General features: G+C 33.9%; 1 protein-coding gene across 4 annotated transcripts in view; it reads left to right on the plus strand.

Annotated features, from left to right (window-relative positions):
• The window catches only part of RB1CC1 (RB1 inducible coiled-coil 1), a 69,798-nt gene extending 50,102 nt beyond the window's left edge, over positions 1–19,696 (plus strand). For 3 of the 4 annotated variants that reach the window (XM_021555700.3, XM_021555699.3, XM_077783628.1), the window contains exons 15-24: positions 1,190–3,105; positions 6,297–6,456; positions 8,698–8,806; positions 8,917–9,157; positions 10,717–10,768; positions 11,843–11,890; positions 14,850–14,908; positions 16,648–16,784; positions 18,305–18,375; positions 18,731–19,696. In XM_021555700.3, coding sequence (XP_021411375.2) covers positions 1,190–3,105; positions 6,297–6,456; positions 8,698–8,806; positions 8,917–9,157; positions 10,717–10,768; positions 11,843–11,890; positions 14,850–14,908; positions 16,648–16,784; positions 18,305–18,375; positions 18,731–18,808 — 2,871 coding nt within the window. In that variant the 3' untranslated portion in view covers positions 18,809–19,696. The remainder of the gene's footprint in view (positions 1–1,189; positions 3,106–6,296; positions 6,457–8,697; positions 8,807–8,916; positions 9,158–10,716; positions 10,769–11,842; positions 11,891–14,849; positions 14,909–16,647; positions 16,785–18,304; positions 18,376–18,730) is intronic. The other variant, XM_021555701.3, reaches the window with a different exon arrangement.
• The last annotated feature ends 1,641 nt before the right edge of the window (positions 19,697–21,337 follow it).

A 21,337-nucleotide genomic window follows, 5' to 3' on the forward strand; every position in this document is an offset into this window, starting at 1 on the left:
GTCGCTTCAGGGATTTTTGCTGTTGCTGAACATTTATTGCCAAGCTCCACTAACTGTCACCAATCAAGTAGCTGAATTCAATGGATAGCAGAAGTTTCTTCAGTAATAGCTAACACAGTAAAGAACGCCAGACAGGATTTTAGGTGTATTGAGGCAGTGTGGATGGTTTGGGAAAGAAGCATGAACAGGATCACAGAATTATCAACTGGATGCAGTGTTGGCTTTTTGAAGAAAACCACACTAGATTGCCAGCACTTTGAGACTGAACATCTTATGGGAACTTTCTACTGGAAAAAGTTCCATGAGTTTTTCTTCAGGAACTATTTATTTTCAAGGTGATTATATTTCTTACATGAGTAAAACCAAACAAGTTCTTAGTGATGAAGGATGGAAGAGCAAGGTAATAGTTAAGCTATGGTGTTACAGAGAATACACCTTTTAGAGCACTGATATGTTCAGAAAACTTTGCATCTCTTCCAGTTTGTGATCGTAATGATCCTGTGCATACCCCTTAATAGTGTGTCACAGTTACTTGCCTTATGTATTTTAACTGTGTGTGTTTCACTATAATTTTCCTAGGAAAAATTGCTTCGCTATCCATCCTATTACAAACTTTTTCAGGAATGAGTCCTTGGTGGATACTGAGGCTGTACATTGCTTTTTGGCTTACACTGGAATGTGTTCTGCACTTGCTGAAGCTTAAGGTTTATATTTTTGTCTTAAGAATCTATAGATGTATCCTTGGCATTAGGGCTTCCATATTCCCTGTTGTATGTGATAGTTAATAGCATAAGGTACTAAAGGAGTATTTAATAACAGTATTGGCAATAATTGAATAAAAATATTTCAGTAACAAAATTACTGGGAAAACTGAAGTAAGTAGGCTGTGAGGAACCAAAGCCTATTTCTGAGTGGTAAGATACAGTTGGGTGTGCTCTACATAGGATTTTCAGCTTGCTGAACATTTAGTATTTGTTTTTACAAATGATGCTTTTCTGAAACTTAATGGAAGATCTCCTTGATTTTCTGCAATTTTTGCTTAAGTTTTAGTAATGCGTATTATGGATTGTTGCAAGTAATAAGGCTGATATTTTAAAGTTCTTGTTTTGCCTGGTGGTTTTGAATTAATTTTTAATATCAACAGTTCTGGTTTTCACTTTGTGTTCATTTCTTGTTTTATAACTTGTAGGCCTCAAATAGTCAAGCATCGCCACAATCTGCTACCACACCAAGGATGGAAAGTACTACGGGAACTGCAATTGCTACCTCTTCAAGAACTCCTCCATCACTCAGTCTTCAGGGTCCCCTGTGTCCTCCTGTGTGTCCCCCAGCTCCATTAGAAGAATTGTCTCCAGACAGCATTGATGCTCACACGTTCGATTTTGAAACTATTGCCCATCCAAACTTGGAGCAAGCTCTTAAGCAAGGATCATTAGACTTGGATTCATTGGCAGAGAGTCCAGAATCTGACTTTATGTCAGCAGTAAATGAGTTTGTAATAGAAGAAAATCCAGTGTCTCCTAATGTAATAAGTGACCCACAAAGCCCGGAAATGATGGTGGAATCTCTTTATTCTTCAGTTATCAATGCAATAGATAGTAGGCGTATGCAAGATACAAGTTCTTGTGTAAAGGATGTTTCAGCAGAAAATGCTTCTCTCAGTGTTTGTGTGGAGAAGTGTAGGGTTATTGCTCAAGACTCAAAGGTACATTTAAGAGGCATAAAAGAAGATCTTTGCCATTTCAGAACACTTGTACAAAGAGAACAGTGTGACTTTTCTAATTCTTTAAAATGTACTTCCTTAGAAATAGTAAATACAATTGAAAAGGTAAAGCTTTCACTTGAAAAAACACTAAATGATAAACATCAAAATGAACTACAGTCTTTGAAAAGTGAGTATGAAACTAAAATTAATAAATTATTGGAGGATGGTGAAGAAAATAAAAAGAAAATCAAAAAGTTAAAAGGTGACCTGTTAGGTCTCGAGGAAGTTCTTCAGAATAAGAATGATGAATTTGCAATAGTAAAGAATGAGAAAGAAGCTGTGGTTTGCCTTCAGAATGAAAAAGACCAGAAATTACTTGAATTGGAATGCCAAATGGAGACACAAAATTCTGAAATCAAGGAACTGAGGCAGTCACGTGAAATTGTACTTGAAGACTTGAAAAAACTTCATGTTGAAAACAATGAGAAACTACAACTCCTGAGGGCAGAACTTGAGAGTTTAGAGCAAAGCCATTTAAAAGAACTGGAAAGCAACCTACAAGCCAGACATTTACAGGAATTTGAGAAGGTCCTAGCTGAGCACAAGGACTGTTTGGATAAATTAAAAAAAGAGAACGAGCATAGACTTGAACAAATGCAGGAATCTCATGAGGTAGTTATGCAAGAGAAACAGCAACAAGTAGAAGAGTTACAACTCAAGGTTTCAGATCTGTCTGATTTGAGGTGCAAACTAGAAGTTGAACTTGCCCTTAAAGAGGCAGAAACTGATGAAATGAAGCTTCTTTTGGAAGAAAGCAGAAACCAGCAACAAGAGACCTTAAGATGTCAGATTGACAAGGAAACTGAAAGCTTAAGAAACGAGATAGATAAATTAAACAATAAAATACAAATCAGCAGTGATGAATATCAAGTGGGTTTATCAGAACTAAGGACTCTGCTGACAATTGAGAAAGATCAATGTATTTCTGAGCTAGTAAATAGATATGAAGAAGAATCAAATTTGCTTAGAACTGAATTAAATAAAGTAACGCTTCTTCATCAAAAAACTGCTGAGGCAGAAAAAAGACTTTCAGACCAAATAACAGAACTGCAAAGTAAGTTGGAGTTGGAAATGACTGCCCTAGAGAAGGAAAAAACAGAAAAAATGTCTCTCTGTGAGCAGCAGGAAAAATATGAAGCTATTATCCATGAGCTAAAGGAAGAGAAAGAACTGTTAATATCTAACCAAGAACGAGACAGGCAGTTGCTCATTCAGAAGCTCAATTGTGAAAAAGAGGATGCAGTACAAACTGCTTGTAAAGAGTTGGAGTTACAGAGGGAAGCTGCTGAAAAAGGGCTTTTGGAAAAAATACTGCAACTTGAGATGCAAGTGAATAGGAGGTACTGTAAGAATTAAGTTACTGTGTTTGCCTAGTATTTTAATCAATATGGTATATTCATTATATACTTTGCAGTAACTAAAATTGTTGTAATAGAGTTTCTCTGTATTGGTTTCTCTATTCAGATTTCAAATTGTTTGCATGTTATAGGTAGTGGTGTTCCCATATCTGTAGTGAATCTCAATGATTGTAAAACATGTTATACTGGATTATTTCAAGACATCAATGAAGGTTTTATATTTCAGTCACATTGAAGGAGTGTTTCTACAGTAGCAAGTTACTTGAAATTCTGACTTTGATGGCCTCAGCCCATCTCTCCCATCCTTGCTCTGCTAGCACTGTGGGATCATGCAGTGGCTGGCTTTTAGGTAGCCTGGTAACTTTCTTTATTGGCTAACTGTACACCAGGTTGGTGATAATGGTGTCATGAAAACTTGTGTGGGAATTTATACAGGATTGACTGAGAGCTGTCCCATGGCCACATGGACTTCCAGTGACTTTTGCTGCCCCACTTAACTATTTCATGGTCTTCAGTTTAAGCTTCATAATGAAACACAAGGGTGCAGCATAATCTTAAACAACATCCTAACATAACTATTTTTTTTTTTGTTAATTCCTGCAGAGATTTTTAGATTTTAAAAATATTTTCCCTAGCCTAGAATGTGTATAATTATTCTTTCAATTGCATCTTACGTACTTATTGTTGGTAATGCCTGACAGCAGCCTAGATTACATTGTTATAAAATTTTTCCATGTGCTAAGGCTTAGCAACAGTGTTTTTTTTAAATGCTCGCATTTATCATTTATGTTCTTGTGGTGTGAATCAATGCAACAGATCTTGTTTGTAAAATATCTTCATAGAGGAATTTTTTCTCATGTTAGGTTATACCAAGTATAGATGTTATACCAAGGCTATAGATGTTAGGCTATACCAAGTATGTGAAATGAGAAAAGATCAATAAAATGGACAGAATGGACATTAAAGCAAGAATGCTACAAAAAATGAGTACAGACTTAACTTAGCTTTTAAATTTTGAGGATCAATGTAGTGTTAAGAAAAAGGTAGGAGAGGGGAGGTAATGCAGAGTCCAACAGCATAGTCCAAGGGAAATGGGAATATCTGCTTCACTGGAATTGTCTGCTGCCTCAGGACTTTCACATGCAAGCAAATCCATCATTATGTGATGTTGTGTTAGTGCCTGTGGTTGTCAGTGTAAAAAAAAATGCATCAGATAATATTGCTTCTTTGAATGAAGATTGGGATATAATGAAACACAAGATCAGCCCTTCTTAACTTAAGGAAGTATTCTCTTAATGAAATATGGTGTGATGAGAAGAAAAAGGATAAATTATGTGTTCTTTTCTGTGTATTAATGCATTGTAGAAATTTGAAGAACTTGACTCAACAGGAAAAAGATGTAGCTGTGTCATCAGACTTAAAATCCACCGACACTTAAATTTGAACTTGCGATCACAGCTGTGTGTATTATCCAAACTGGATAAAGCATATAATGTATTTCAAAGAAATATTATCTGCTTCAATCTAAAGAAGTGCTGTTAGTTTGTTACATGTTCTGTCAAGTAATTTAATTTTTAGTGTTACATTGAAATATATTTTGCCTCCTAAGGCTTCTTTTTATGCCTTTATTCTGTTAATTTTTTTCTCTAGATATCAAGATATACTATGTTTTATCTCCAAAGGGATGTATGTTAAGTAAATGTGTCCTAATATTTCAAAGCCATTATTTACTTGTTTGATTTTTGAATTCCTAAAATCCCAAGCTGTGTCAGTAACTCAAGGTGATTTGTTATCCTCACTCTTTGTTTAGAAGTTAATTTGTAACACTATAAACTTTTGTTTGGCATATGACTATATGTTTGTTATTTTCTGCAAGAGTAAAGTTGTATTAGCCATTCAGAAGGTACAGACAGAGAGAAGGATTGTTAAATTTGACCTGAGTATTGCACTGGTGTCAGGAATTTAGGTTTTAAACTTTGATGAAAACTAACAAAAATATTAAGGGGCAACAAAGAAATGTTTGCTATCTATGCATTACCACATTATAAAAATTAACATGGTTTGCTGTGTCTGAAAATCAAATAATTTTGATTAAGAAAGATAATACTCTTTCTGCACTATGTACTAGTGTAAAACAGTAAACAACAGTATCTTTAATGATTTGTTGTTAAGCATTTTGAAACATTTTTCTGCTTAGTTAAAATATATATAAAAATACTGTAAAGAATGTTAGAAGTAGAATAGGAATCTCAACTGCTTTGAAGATGGAATTGCTGCTTTGGTATCTTGCAGGCTTAGTATTGTCCAGCCACTTCTGTCAGACCACCATATGAAGTGGAGCTTCACAAAGTGAATGTCCTCTCTCTCTCTTAACTAGACTTCATTTAGAAATAACTTGAAAGTTAATCAAGCACAAAAATGTTTTCTCAGTGGCACAAAAAAAGATTTGCCTGAATGTTTCGTGACTTTAATGTCAATATGGTATAAATTCTGGTGCAAATGAATAATAGAAATAATACTATTTTTCACAATTGTTGCCCATCCGAGAAATTTCTCTATTCTAAAGTTCTTCAGGAGTATTCTTGGTGAATCAAGCCAAAACACAGAAGAGTGTAGTTAGTTTTTGCTTCAGTGGTGAAAAATATTTGGCCTATGTAACATTTTTTCAAAGCCATTTAAGGTCATTATCCTGCCTTTGACTGTTGATGGTTTCCTCCTTTGCAAAGATTACTGCTGTGCTCCAGCTTCTGCAACCCAGAGTTTTGAATTTCACATCTGGATTCCCTAGCATCAGATTTGCTGCTGAATTGTTTTTTCCTCGTGTGATATTTCTGAAGGCTTTGCATTTTGACATAAGTATCTTTGTGAAGTTGATAGTTGCTTCTTTTTATCACTTTCTGCACTTTCTATTACATTAGTGAAAGTATAAACAAAAGTCCTCCCCCACAACAAAACTTCAAAGTTAGAGCCAACTTGCTATGCTAAAAACACAGAAGCAAGAATTGGTGAGATGCTTATGATTAAAAAGTAGAATTGAAGTTAGTAATGGCTTAATTGTAATTAGTATTTATTAAATATTTCAGAAATAATGTTTCAAAATGAACATCTGACATTGGTGTGTTGTGGGGCTTGATATATTCTTCACATTTAAAGTCTAAACATTTTCTTTTAAGTCCTCCTGCTGAATCATCTGCTGAATCAAACTTAGTTGCTGAACTTCAGGAGAAGCTTCAGGAAGAAAAAATGAAGTTTTTAGAGCAACTTGAAGAACAAGAGAAAAGAAAGAACGAAGAAATGCAGAACATCAGAACATCACTCACTGCAGAGCAACAGGTAAAGCAGATTTTCTAAAAATTATTTTTGCATCCATGACAATAGTGTTCTTTTACTTCTTTGAAGTTAGAGTATGGTTTTCTGGTTTTCTCTGTAACACTTGCACATTCTAAACCATTGTGTTTGTCTAAGCCAGGATATGATGTGTTAATGTAATCAAACATTCAAACATTTGAGTATTAAAAAAAAAAAAAAACAAAACAAGCCAAAGAAACAAAAAAACTCCACTGAAAATAAAAAAGACCAAAAGGCAAAACCAATTACCAAAGAACTGGCAATCCAGATTCAGTTTTTGTGACTTTTTTTGTTTAAGTGCTTGGAATTTATATTCATTCATCTCTTTAACTGCAGAAAGATACCAGGTATTTTAGAATTTTTGGGCAACACTAAATTATTTGAAATACTGATTGATCTGGAATGCTACTTACTGGCTTTTAAAGTTTATTACCATGGACAGATGGTGTTTTGATGTTCAAAGCATAAATATATTGTATTTTGAGGTTCAAACAATATGTTGCATTTTGTGTAATAAACTTAAAGGCACTATGTACTCCTTATCTTGATGAAAAATCATGTTGCACTGGATTATTATTTAACATCTGTATCCACACATCTTTTCCTTTCTAAACATCTTGAGCCTGTTAGTTTCTGTAGATGAGTCTCAAGTTCTTAAGTTAAATCTCTGTTAGTAGCAGCTATTATCTGCAGCTTTGTTGCATTTGAACACCAACAAGGATTTTCTGTTTTAAGCACTTCTCCTTACTTACACTATGGTAGGATCAAATAAGGACAAAGAGACAAGGGTGGTGATCAGCCAGCTTGGTTGAATCAATGCTATGAATCACTTGATGCAGGGAGTAGGGAGCACAAAATTGCAGATGGCTATAAAGAAAGGAGTATTACTGCAATTGGGCTGCAAGCCTTAATACTGAAGTTAGCCTTACATAATAAATCTAATAGGAATTTTTTTTCCTAGATTGGTAGCTATTAGATTTATTTTTCTAATATTCCATAGTATTCAATTTTCCTCATTATCTAATAGTATTCTTCATTTCAGCAGCAGAGCATGGAAGGGAGGGTTCTGAGGCATTAACATCAAATTCCAGGGAAAGCTGGAACTTTTTTTAAAAAAACAACAAACAAGAAAAACTCGCTTCCCCCCAAAAAAAGACCCCAACCAAAGCAAGCAAACCCAAACCCAGAAAAAGGAGTGTATCAGTCAGTGCTGACAGTTTACTTCACTGGCTCTGCTGATTACTGAATATTTTGTGTATTTATCCTTGCCTTTGTCTTTTTTGGGTTTTGTTTTTTCTTTCTCTGTGAAGTTTCTTTAGAAGTGTCACTTATGCTTGTGGTGTGAAAGTTGTTATGCATACATATAACAAAGGCTGCTGTGCCCTATGTAAGGTGTGTAGCCGACCAAATAGTTTGCATTTTAAGACTGAGAGTCGATAGACATATATCAAGGCAGTCTTCAAATTTGCAGGAGAATTAAAATTAATTTTAATAGATGGTTGTTGGTAGGTTTTGTCTGTCTCTTCAGCAGCATCCTAAGAGTAGAAGGGCACAATGGTCAGTAGAAGGACTGAAGTGGAAAGATTTATCAGACTGGTATTGAAGGCTATGCTGGCCTCTTTTTATGTTCACCTATGCAAGCTATTAACCAGAATTCCTGTATATCTTTTGCAATAATTAATTCTATTAACCAGAATTCCTGTATATCTTTTGCAATAATTAATTGTTCACTGAAAAATTAATGTATGACTTGAAATGCAGTTTTAATTAAGTTTATAGTGTATTGATAATGGTATTTTACTTTTTCATTGTATGCAACATAGCTGTATGCAGTTCATCTTTATCTTAATCACTTGAACCCTACAAGTAACTGTTTTAAATATAGAATGTTCAACATTGCACTAACTGGAATATAAAGTATTAATTTTAAAGAAAAATCAACAACTTTTTTTTTTAAACAATTTTTTTATTGTTTGACTACTTGTATATATCAGGCTTGAGGGAAAGAGGGCTAAAATGAAAATTAATTACAAAAGTATTTTAAATACAAACATGAAAAATAAAATGTACTGGCATTTTATCTCTTCACAAAAGCAATAAGCAAAAATGCTTTAATTTCTTATTTAATTATATTGTAGAAAACTGAAATGCTGTCCTTTGTACTATTTTGCAGTACATTTTTACAGTACATTCCTTGTTTCAGTAATACTTCCTTTCTGTTTTCAGACCAACTTCAACACTGTTCTGGCAAGAGAGAAAATGAAAAAAGAAAACATAATTAATGATCTTAGTGACAAATTAAAAGTGCTTACGCAACAGCAAGAAAAAGACAAGGGTAAGCAAAGTTCTGACTAACTATTCATCTTTTCTAAGAGGACTGCTCCACTCTTTGCAGATTGATTTTGATCCCTAGTGCTACTGTAATTAAATTTATTTGTGTCATAGATTTGATTGAAACACTTTCTGAAGATAGAGCTCGCTTACTTGATGAGAAGAAGAAACTTGAAGAAGAAGTTAATAAACTGAGAAGCAGTAATTATTCTCCATCAACCTACTTGGCAGCAGCATCAGAAGTTTGTGGAGCCTGTGCAGCTGATGTGCCCACAGACACAGACAGATTGGTTGCTGACTTTGGGGCTGAGGGGAGAATGGATTCCACAATGGAAACCAGTATGATGGCTGTGCAGTAAGTATAGGGCATTAGAGTAGAAATACACAAAGCATGCTCTTGTTCTGGAGATGTCTGCTATTGGGCAGTGTCAAGTACAGATGAGCATGTTTAACTCTCCTCCTGCCTTTCCTCTTCCTGAAAATATTCTTTTAAACATATATGTGCATGCAATTGTGGTGTCTCAATCATTAGGAATGTGTGGGTTTGATGACTTTGAAGTATGCAGCTTCAAGGTGAAACTTGGCCCCATAATCATGATGTAAAAGAATATACCTAAGTATACAAAACTTAAGTCAAACAGAAGGAAAACTGTCATGCTGAATGAATTGGGAGGCTGTATGTTACTGACACATCTTTTGAGCAGTGTCTCGCTTTCATGGCCACTTGTGTTTTAAAGAACCCCAGGCTTCTCCTTCATACCTTCACAGAAGTGAGAAATCTGACTGGGAACCACACAAGAGGACCAAGAGGAATAAGAGCAAAATTGTTACATGTACTTACATTGACTTTAGTCAGCGTGCATCACAGCTGGTGCTGCCTAACCCAGAGTCACATACCCAGAGCACTAAACAGCTTTGTGGAAGTGAAGATTAAAACAGTTTCTCCTTGCCAAACTAAACTTGCACTGATAATAAAACAAGGAAGTACCCCATCTTTAAAAAAAAGAGCCGTTTCTTATAGTAATCATTCTAGTCCTGCACTCTTGAAACAGATGTACAAAACAATTAAGGTGAGCTTGTGAACCCAATGATTAGACAAAACTTTCACAGGTTTCTGTTGACTGTTTCCTATTACATGAGAGCTAAACAGCCTTTTAACTGAAATGAAATAATGATTAGTATAGTTTAATTATAATCTGTTAGCTTCTCTGATTATTTTGATTGGATTTATAGCATGTTTCATCCCAAAACTAGTCCGTTTTCTCAGCCATATCAGTTTGGACTAGAAAGTACATTGTTTCTTGTCTATTAAAACTGCTTTTAAAGTACATTATAACTGTTTTAGGAGTTACTGTTATGTTCTTAAGCAATTACTTGGGATGTTAGCATTTATTTTATCATGCCCCAGAACTCAGTTTATCCTACAGATGAGCAGCAACAATTAGCAAATTCACATTAGTGTCTCTACCAGAGAGTACCAGGGCACTTCAGACTACTCCTCAGTAGCCCTTGAGCTAGACTAGGAAAATGAGACATAATAGAGCTGAATTGCAATATCAGGTGTTAACTGTCAAAGCATGTGGGGCTGTGTCTTTCATCCTGCTGTCTTGAAAACAATGCAAAATACCAAGAAATGTCCCAATGTAGCTTGATAAACTAATCAACGGCTGAAAATTCACTGGCTTGTTGCAACAGAGAACCCCCTTGGTTTAAAGAAAAGGAAAAAAAAATCCAAAACATCAGCCAGAAATATTGATGCTGATTCCTAATGAGTCTTTCTGGGCTGTTGCCACTGTGCCAACAAATATATAACACTCCTTACTAAGTGAAGATAGTAGGAGGGTGTGGGAAAGACAATTTTTGATTATTAAAAAAATGATAGTTTTTAACCTGTCTATTTTCTTTCTCTTTTAGTGAAAATGTTCATATGTCTGAAGAAAAGCAGAGGATAATGTTGCTAGAAAGAGTGAGTAGATTGTTTGTTTGTGAGGTTGTGTTATGACTAAGTACTTAAATACTTAAAAATATGTACATGTGAAGTTGTGCTGTGGTCATTTATATACTCTGATAAAATACAGTGTCTGCAGGGATTATAAATATGATTTCAGGGAATCTTTTTTCATTGTACTTTTGGATCACTGTAATTCACTGTAGTAATTCTGGATAACTATTAAAACATTACTCTTGGCCTATCCTTGTTTATGTGAGCTTTAGTATGAGTGACTGATGTGTCACTCCTCTTTGGAGTGGCAGATCATTGACACAGAAAATTTCTATAGGAAAAAAAAAGTTACAATTTCTTTTTCTAATTATAAAATACAAAAAGCTGGACAGGATTTAAGACTGATTTACCAGTTTCTCATAAAAATGGGTAATTTTTCCTCATAGACTATATTCTTGGTGAAATGTGAGATTAACCTCTAGTAGCTACACTGGAGTATTACAGATTCCAGTAATTTTTAACTATCAAGTCATGTCTAACTTCATCTCATTTGTCTTTTTGAAGTTTTTTTTTTTTTTTTTTTTTTTTTTGTTTGTTTTTTTTTAAAAAAAAGGCGTCATTAGCTTCCAGCTTTCTAGGAGGCTTGGACTAAAATCTGGGACCAAATAAAGCACAGAAATACTTTTCTTAATGGATTATGACCCTGTATGAAGCAACAACCTGGGTGTTTCTGACTATGAGCACATACATGCTTTTTTCTGCCATTTGATTACAAAGGATTTGTCATGGGTAGAAACTATAGCATAGTAATATATTACATTTCTTTTGCTGTTCTATCATTGACATCTTTTTCGAACTGAAATAGAAGTAAGACTATGCAGGTAAAATGTTAGCTTGGGGATTTATAGCAATTGGATAATTCCTAGACTTCAACGGGTTTTTTGCACGTCTTTGTTCAAAAGATGTTTTGATAATTCTTTTAGAGCTGTAGTGTTGTACAAGTAGTTGGGCTTTAGTCATAACAGAATTTAAAAAAAAAAAAAGTTTGTACTGTATAAGGTATAATATCCAGTTACTCAAATTAAGATTTTCCTTTAGACTTTGCAGTTGAAAGAAGAGGAAAATAAGAGATTAAATCAAAGATTGGTAAGTATTTGTGCAATCCATTTTTTAAGCCTCATGCAAAAATAAGAAAAGCTTAAAAATGTTAAGTTTCTTAAAGTCTTAACATTCTTAAGAATGTTTTTCTATTAATTTGAAACATATTTGAAGTGTTAAGGCAAGTGGTGAGGTACATGAGCTTAGTCTCCAGAGGTACATGAGCTTGGTCTTTTCATGGAAAAAGATTCACAGGACTGGAGAGTGACTTCTTCCCAAAGATTGCAGACCATCCAGAGTTGGGATAATGGGGTGTTAATTTCCTGGGCACCATGACTCAGTTTTCAGCAGCAGTAGATTGAAGACCAATTTACAAGAATATAAATATCTATATTATTAAAGTGCAATTATGCCTGCACTTTAAGCATAATTGGGAGGGTTAATGATAACTTATAGATTGTTTTGGGAAAACTGCACCTGCCACCTTTGTAAGGTGTAATTCTGCCTAGTAGCTGGAAAGGCAGGCAGCCACCATATGAAATGCTACAGTAAATGCCTATGGAATGAAAAATAATTTAGTAACAGAGTGCCCTTCTTTCCTGTAGTATAAATTATTCTCCTTTTATTTATTCTCCATTTATCTGTGCTAGCAGGTCTCAATTTTAAGTCTTAAAAAATTCATGTGTATATAGGAAACAGGCACATCCTTTGGTTGGACTGGCCATGCAGATCACACTTTCTTTAAATGACAGGTGATACCTGAAAGTTTGGTAGGAACTGATACCTCTGTAGTGGGAAGTTAGACTTCATACCAGGTGTAAGAAAGGATTGCAAGACATCTAAAAGTAAAATTTTAAAAGGATTATATTAAATTCAGAATGTCAGTAAAGTACACATTATTTAAGTGTGTTTTTTACAATAAATCTCAAAATACACCCAGACAGTTTTCTAAACATCTCTATAGATTTCCTGAATTAAACTCCTGATCTCATGTTACGTTGAAGTAAAATAAAATCGAAGAAGCACTGTGTATGAGACAAACAGAAGATTATTCTTGTTATGATTGATATGAAGCCATGTAGAAGAAATTGGTGGTCCATTGGTCTCTAAAGCAATTCAAATTTGATTTCTAAATGGAACTTCATATATTTTCAATTCCTTACTTATAAAATGAGTTTTTACATAGATAAGTTTATTATTTGTCTCATCCTTCTTTGCCTCTTCCCCTCCTTGTAAAAAAACTTCTAAAATTGAGATATATATCAACACTTCAATACCAGTGTTTATTTCTATTGAGTTACTTCAGATAATGAGCTTAGAAGGCATTCTGTGTGAAAAAGAAAATCTTCGTAGGTCATTGGCTTTTGCAGAAGAACTGTGGGTTACTTCTACAAGGAACAAAAAGGAGCTCCTTTTAATACTTGGAATGTTATTACAGGATTTTTGTTACAGTAAATTAGTTTCTGAGAAAGGGAACAATTTTTTCTATATAAAGGCTATTACAATTTTATTCATAAAACATTCCTTACTAGATTTTAATGTAATTATTTTCAACATTCTAACCTGTTCTGTTGTTCTAGAAGTTAAAGGAAAAATACAGAAATCAAGCTATTTTGTGTTTTCATTTGACACTTACTCAGTTTGAAAAAATATCAAGAAAATATATGGTCTGTTTATCTGAAGAGAACTCGCAAACACTTTTATGTACAGTCTAAGCAAATTTGACAAATTTCATGCTAGCTGCAAATTTTTCAAGAAAGAAAGGTAGCCTCTAAATTTTTTTAAAATAATAATAAAAATTAAAATCTGAAGTTGGATTCTGTAAAGAAAACTGCTGAAGGTGTCACAGAATTGGAGAGCATTCTGTGATTTACTGCATTTGGACCCATTCTTTGAAGAAATGAAGAAAATGAGCTGTGAATAGGCTTCAGGCTCTGGGGAAGGCAGGTCAAGATTGACAATAGGAAGGAAATTCACTGTAGGGATCAATATTTGAGTTACAGCTGAAAAATCTCATGCTAAACTTTAAGTGTGGGTAATCTAGATTTGAATAGCATGTATAAATGGTCTAGGAAGTAGGAATAGATGGAAAAACTGCAAGACATCTAGTCAGAGTTTCTGTGGAGCAATTACGAATTGTGTTTTGTAAGGAGGTTACCCCAGAGGGTAATGGAACTGATATAATTACATTTGAACAGCTTCCTTGGTTAGTTGCCTGCACATGGGGTAGGTATTCCTTTGGAGATAGAAGTAGCATTAATTACCTATTGTCAATTCTTGTTATCACAGTTCTTGTAGAAACTTTGTGTGCACTTAGGTTTATTTTTAGGTCTAGTTTGTCCTTTTGAAGTTGGTCCATATGCCAGTATTTTATTAACTGAAACAGAATTAAAAACAAATATACATATAGGAGATAATTCTTATGTCCAAAACCTTACAGAATCGAACCTTTGTTTGGTCTTTGTAAATCTGGCTCCAGTTTTGTTCCAGGGAATACTACCCTGTTGATTACAATAAACTTTAGACTTTGTGACAGTTTGTAGAAAAACTGAGAGACTATGTTGAGCTCAGCATCTAGAATTTAACTGTAATAAACATGTAGTGTATTGTTTTCTACCATCAGCCATTTCTAGTGCCAGTTACTTCTTTGTTAGAATGGACAGTTTTATCATAGCTCTAATGTATGCCCAGAATAAATCTTCACTGGCATTGATATGAAAGCCCTTCCCAGTTTTAAATAATGAGGGAGAATACAGTTATGCAGGAACTTTTACAATCAAAGGTAGTTATTAAAAAAAGTACAATAATAAAAAACAAAACTGAATCACAAGCAACCAAACCCACTACAGAACAGGATCACAAAATTATGGTGGGTTTTCTGAGTGAATATAAAATCTGCAAGACTAGACACTTTGAAATCAGTGAAAAATCATCTTGCCATATTTTTACCTGCAATGTACATTTCATCATAGCTTGCCAGTACTTTGTAGCTTTTCTCTTTTTATAGATGTCCCAAAGCATGTCATCAGTATCCTCAAGACATTCTGAAAAAATAGCAATTAGAGAGTAAGTACATGTTAATTTTCATATAAACAGATGGATATACTTTCAATAAAATAAGTGCATAGTTAATGTTACAATTTTTCTCTTCTTGTTCTGTGGTGAAAAGATGCATAGATCTCTATAATTTAGCCATCAGCTATTGAACAATCCCAGTTAAGCATAAATCAAATTTTATAAAACCTTTTTCTAAACAATGAAATGGCCTTTTTGAAATCTGTCAGTGACTTTCTTGAATTCAGTATTCCATGGCATTTCCAGAATTCTGAGGCTTTTCTTAGATTTCTTTTTTGTCTGTAATCTTGAAGTCTAAAATAAGGAGATATATTCATCCTGAATATGCATAGTGATGTATTATATTTCAAAATAAGTCTTACCTTCCTGAAGTCTTCAAAGTTCTTGTCTTACTCTAACAGAATGAAATAAAATGAGCTCAAGCATTTTGTTAGGTATTATTAATGTGTTTGCAGCTGGATGTAGAATTGTTGCTGGAAAAGAAGTATTCTTGTAAAAAATGAAAGCTACAGATAGCTTCTTAATTAATATTAGGCTTATAAATTACTTGAGTAATATAAAAATTCTTTTGAGAAAGAAAACCTGCACAGATTTTTCTGTTAATGTTTTCTGAATTACACCAGTTTCCATTTTTGCTGCAATGAGACCAGCAGGGGAAGAATTGTTTTTTTCCTCTCTAGCATCTGAAAATTGTCACAAGTGTCCTTTTTGAGGAGGAAAATGGTATGAAAGCAGAATTAATCTGTCCAATAGAGATGTTTTTAAGTCAATATAGCTTATCTTCATAGTAAATCCAGGCAGAAGAGTTTGGAGTATTATTTATTTAATCCAAAAATTAACTTTAGAGATTATGACCTAAAATTCTCTACATTTACTCAGTTGACTGTCTGTGTATCTGTAGTCTCCTCCTGTGGAGAAGTTTTTCACTTTCTTTGCACTTCCTCCCTCATCCACAGAGGAGTAGTAATATTTATTCTTAGAGCTCCGTTGTGATCTAATGCTTCATTTGTAGCTATTTTATACTTCATTAATGGGCAAAGAATTTACTTGCAACACTTTACACAGTGGAACAAGAAGTTTGGAGACAGAAGTTGTTCTTTGAATTCTGTTGCCAAAACTTCGTATGGGAACTTGGCTTTTTGTGTTACCTTGGTGTCACAAAGAAGCAGAGTTCTAAAACATTTTATGTACAGTCTCCACCGTGTTTCTTTGGCTTTTCATCATTTGATCAAAGATGAACACTTCATCCCTTCTCTGTCTTGTGTGCTTAAAATTTTAAGATTGAAAGCTGCATAAATGTTCTCACTGTATTTTTCTGTGTTCAAATTTGCTTCAGTTTAAAACAACAAAATAATTTTTGTAGACACCACTACAGTGATGGTTACCTTAAGTACCAGTGAATAAAAATAATACAAAATTGAAACACTAGCATTTAGTTAGGTATTTCTGGTTATGTTTTAAAGAAAACCTGACAGTTCTTTTGAGAAAAAGAATTTGAGCTGCTGGATGTATAACATTTCAAAAACAGTTTTTAAAGGTAGCCTGCTTTTCTTGTCTTCAGAAAATATGAAATGTATATGAGTTGGCATAGCATGTGGAAATGTCTGCTGCTCTTCAGCTTAGTCTGTCTCATGCAATACGTGGGGGAAAAAATGTAGTGTAATTAATGTAGTTTTAAGCTTCTGTGCTTTTGTTTTAGTTAAGTTCTGTGATTTTTTTCCCCCCCCTAGTTTTCAGGTTGGCGATTTGGTACTCATTATCTTGGACGAAAGGCATGACAACTACGTGTTGTTTACTGTTAGTCCGACCTTGTATTTCTTGCACTCAGAGTCCCTTGCTGCACTGGATCTCAAACCAGGTGAGTGTGGTAAGTGTCAGATTTTTTTTCTAATTATTATCTCCTCTTAAAACTAACCGTCTTAACTTTCTAACACTGAGTGATTTTTATATGTATGTGATAAATACAAGAAGCAAGTAATAGTTGTCAGCTATTTTGGTAGCTTTTGCTACTTGTTCTGATGCAAAATATTTTTCAAAGCAGAACATTTTTAATTAAAAATTTATATAGATGTTAATATCTTGCAAAACTAGGGGAAAATATCTGCGTCTTCAAAGTAAGCTGTGGAAAAAAAAAAAGAGAGAGAATATGCCAATTTAATATGCAGAGTTGTTAACATTCCCATCGGGCTGCTTCAACTACTCAGCATAAATAATAAATAAAAAAATGTACATAATAGTATATGGGAGTGTGCAAGCAGTATTTTTGCTCATAGTTCTTCAGTTCTTCCACCAAATTAAAATGATATTTATTATAAATTTTCAGAGAAGACTACCTGTATTTATGTTCAAGTTGATGATGCATTTACTTTTTTTCTCCCTTAAATTTCAAGGCTTTTTGTTGATGTTTTTTTGCCAGCTATCTAAACTTAGCTAAATTTAAATCTTTTTAAATGAGGAAGAATAACAATGCTTTGCACTAAACCATGAGGTCTGCATGAAGTGGAGTAATTGACATGTCTTTAAACTATCATGTGTTTTAGCAAACCCACCTGTGCTCCCAACTTTGTAAAAAAACATCTGAGATTATGCATCAAAGAAAATTTGTATTCATTCTAATTTATCAGTGAAAGTTTCTGTAGTATTGCAAGCTATCAAATAATTTCCCCGAGCAGACTCACTGTAGATTGCAGTTATAATGAAACATGATAGATCTTGAATAATTGTGTAGTCTCCAGAAGACCACTAAGCCCTGAGTTTGCTGGAGGATCTGTGCCATGTGTCATCTGTGAAACCTAAGGAGAAAATGCCTGTCTTACTTCCAGATGTAATATGTTCTGAACTATGGCATTAGTAGTGCATACAGAGCTATGTGAAATATGGTAGACTTTTCTTACTGTTTTTTTACATATGTAAGGTAAAAAGCCATGTCAGTTCGTATGTTACTGTGAGTACTTAATTCACTGACCTGCTTTCCAATGGACTTGACTTGCTCTGGTCCTTACCAATTGCTGAACAGAGTTAATCTCAAATCTAAGAAAACTGCAGATAAAACAAACATCAAGACTTATCAACTGCCTGAGGGACATGTTTGTCTCTGTCTCACTGCTTCAGGAAGCTATGTCTTGATTATATTCCTGCATCAGGAAAGTGGGGAAAGTGAAATTCCGAATGATAGTTGTGTATGTGATAAGTTAAAATTCATGTTGGCCTAGTTACTGCAAATTATTGTTCTAAGGGCCACCAAAATGTTACATTTAAATCTGACCTTGCTGAATGTTTGTTTATTTAAACTGAATTTTAAAAAAATCTTCATTTAATGAAAATATAATGTAATATCCTGGTACTTGTAGCTGCTTATTCAAAATATTAAATACATTTTCTCTTTAGCATCAGGTGCATCTCGGAGACCGTGGGTGTTAGGAAAAGTGATGGAAAAGGAGTATTGCCAGGCAAAAAAGGTAAGAAATTAGTAATGAGAAATAATCTGTGATAAATAGAGAAGAAAGTATATTTTAGTATTTTTAACAATTGTGACAAATTCTCTCTGCATAAGAATTTAGATGAAAATTGTCCCAAGTTCTGCTATTCCTGCTTTTCTTTTGTGTCAGTTTGTGTCAGTGAATAGCAAGAGTAAGGGGAACCAGAAGAGTCAAGTGAGCAGTGGGGTTGGGTGTTGGCATCCACACTGTCCAAAGCCCTGCCAGACTCCTAAGGGTCTCCTGAATATTGAGTAATGGGAATAATTAGAGTTTAAAAATACAAAAATCAGTAGAATAATTCCACATTTTAATTGTTTTATTCTTTTTTTTGTAGGCACAAAACAGATTTAAAGTTCCTTTGGGTACAAAATTCTACAGAGTGAAAGCAGTACCATGGAACAAGAAAGTATAACACAACAGATTTTTAGTTCATTCTGTCTCCATTCTTTTTTGACTTGTCCTTCAGTGCTCGTTCATCGCTCCAAATACCAGGCCATCTTTTTATACTGAGGTCATGTGACAAGATACGTCATTGATGTACTGCTTTCACTTTTTAACAGGTGTCATTTTAGAAATTCATCAAAAACTCTGGCCCTAACTGCTTCGATTTTTTTATCCAGATAACTATAAGAGTGTGGACCAAATGAGTTCATTTTCTCTAAGGGCAACCACATGAAACATGGTTTGTTTGCCATGTTAATTGCCTGTTAAATATACATTAGCTTGTATTTAGATGTTAAATGTTAGTTACCATTATTACCAGCATATGTCCTTTTGTGAAATCATTATCAAAGTACTTGCACTCTTTAACAGATTCTTTATATGTGTAAAATTCATCAACTATTTAAAGAGGTTGTTCATTGCATGCAGATAATCATATAATTTTTCTTCAACATGTTTGCCTCAGTAGATAAATAAAAATAACTACTGCAGCTTGTTTCATTACATGAAAATGCTCTTTAATGTTAAAAAACCCTTGTAATTTGATAGACTGATTTTGAAAATCAGTCACAGTTAGATCTGCAATCTTCAAAAGCACTTTCGATGGATTGATCACATGGATTCTGAAGGGAAGACTACCTGTGCTGTTCATTCAAGGTGAAGCACTTGTTCTTCCTAACAAAACAGAAGTCTTGTATTAATCTATTTAGAAAAATCATATTGATGAAAATGTATTTCATGGTTGAGTTTCAGGAAAAAACTCATTGTACATTAACCATACAAGAGTCATTTAAGTAACAAATTATTGTAATTGTAAAAGACATGTAGAATTTTAAAACAATAAAGATTTGAAACTGTATGTGTTTGAAGTATTTGTGTGCCTTTTAAATACTATCTCTAATATTTATTTCATGTTAATCTGTTGCATCTTCTTTATGATTTCTCCGTCAGTTTCATTACGTAGCAATACCCAAATTTTCTATGAGGAGTAGTAATTTTCAAAAGCATTTGGGAATTACAGGAATTACCTTGTAATCATAAAAATTAATCTAAGTGGACAGAAACATTAATTTTGTCATATTAAATGCATAATGACATTTTTTTAGTAGTTATACTGCCTACATTTTTAAAATGTAGTCTTATTTATTTTATTTTTAATAACAGTATAGAAGGGATGTACTATAAATATGTAACCAATGGGGAGTGAAATTATGAGTTCAGCTATGAGCTTATGCCTAGGATTTAATCCATAGTGTTATTCAGCTGTGATTTATCTTAAGGATTTGAAGAGGAAGAAATAAAGAAACAACCACATGAAAATCTCAATGCTTCTGCTTATATGTTTCAAATAATATTTCTCTAGACTAACCAGTCCAGTTGAATACCCAGAAACATCTGTATATGCTTTATTTAAAATTTTGTTCCATAAAAATTTTCAGTTCAGATTTTTATGAAATGCATGGGCTTGTAACTGTATCATATCTTTGATTAAATAAATCTAAGATAGTTGATCTGTGGAAAACAGAATGTCATTTTGTCAAGTTGTATTCTTACCTGGTTGTTAAATTTACTAGTTGATTTACTGACTTCTAAAATTAGTTTTCTAATGTGCCTTGTTCTTCAAGAATAGTATTACCATAGTTGAGTACTGCCCAGTGTCAAATGTGTAAATAAGATAGGACAGGTTTAATGTATAAAAAATGCAAGCCAGAGAAACAACCTATGCCTTTTTTAATCATTGAATTTTTCACCTTTAGCTAAATGGGAATTCAGTTCTGTCTGCAGTTTGATGCAATCTTGTTCCTTAAGTCAACTGAGTCACAAGAAGTTGCACACATAGTGTAACTCATTTCTTTTAATATGCTAAATGTTTAGAAGCCTTGATGTCTTTTACCCATTGACAAAACTTTCCCAGCCTCAGATACTACTGCTATGAATATTAGAAGTCTTGCAGGGATTAGTTCTCTTGGAAGCCATCAGGCTTTGCTAACAGGCACTGAATCCTTCTATTTCTGGGAGAGCAGTTATTCCTTGAGTAGCAGCAATGAATCTGTGTAGCAAGGGGCAATCCAGTGCTATAACATTAGACCCCACTCTTTTATTACTGATTAATCTACTTCAAAGATGAGTAAAATGTTGCCTAGAATTTTCTCCATGGGGGAAAGGATGTGTTGTCAATCAAGTTCTTCCAAGTTGGATAAAACTGCTAATTTGACGATGGCCCTACGTGACAGAATACCTACAAGTGGCACTCCTTTTTGGGCATACAAAAATACACATTTTTCTTACACTGTGAGTCATTAATCACTGAGGTTTGTGTGTCTTTCTGCTTTGTGCTGATGACATACCATGAAGTTCATTTGTTGTAGGCTCTGAGATGGTGTCCTCAGTGCTGAAGTGAGGTGAGTACAGAACTCGTGCTGAGAATTAACTTCCTCGCTAAAAAATAGAAAAAAACTCAGAAATTCCTGATCTGTATTTGTAAAAACATCTAAACTTT

This window comes from Lonchura striata, chromosome 1, assembly GCF_046129695.1.
Source record: "Lonchura striata isolate bLonStr1 chromosome 1, bLonStr1.mat, whole genome shotgun sequence".
NCBI classification, from domain to species: domain Eukaryota; kingdom Metazoa; phylum Chordata; class Aves; order Passeriformes; family Estrildidae; genus Lonchura; species Lonchura striata.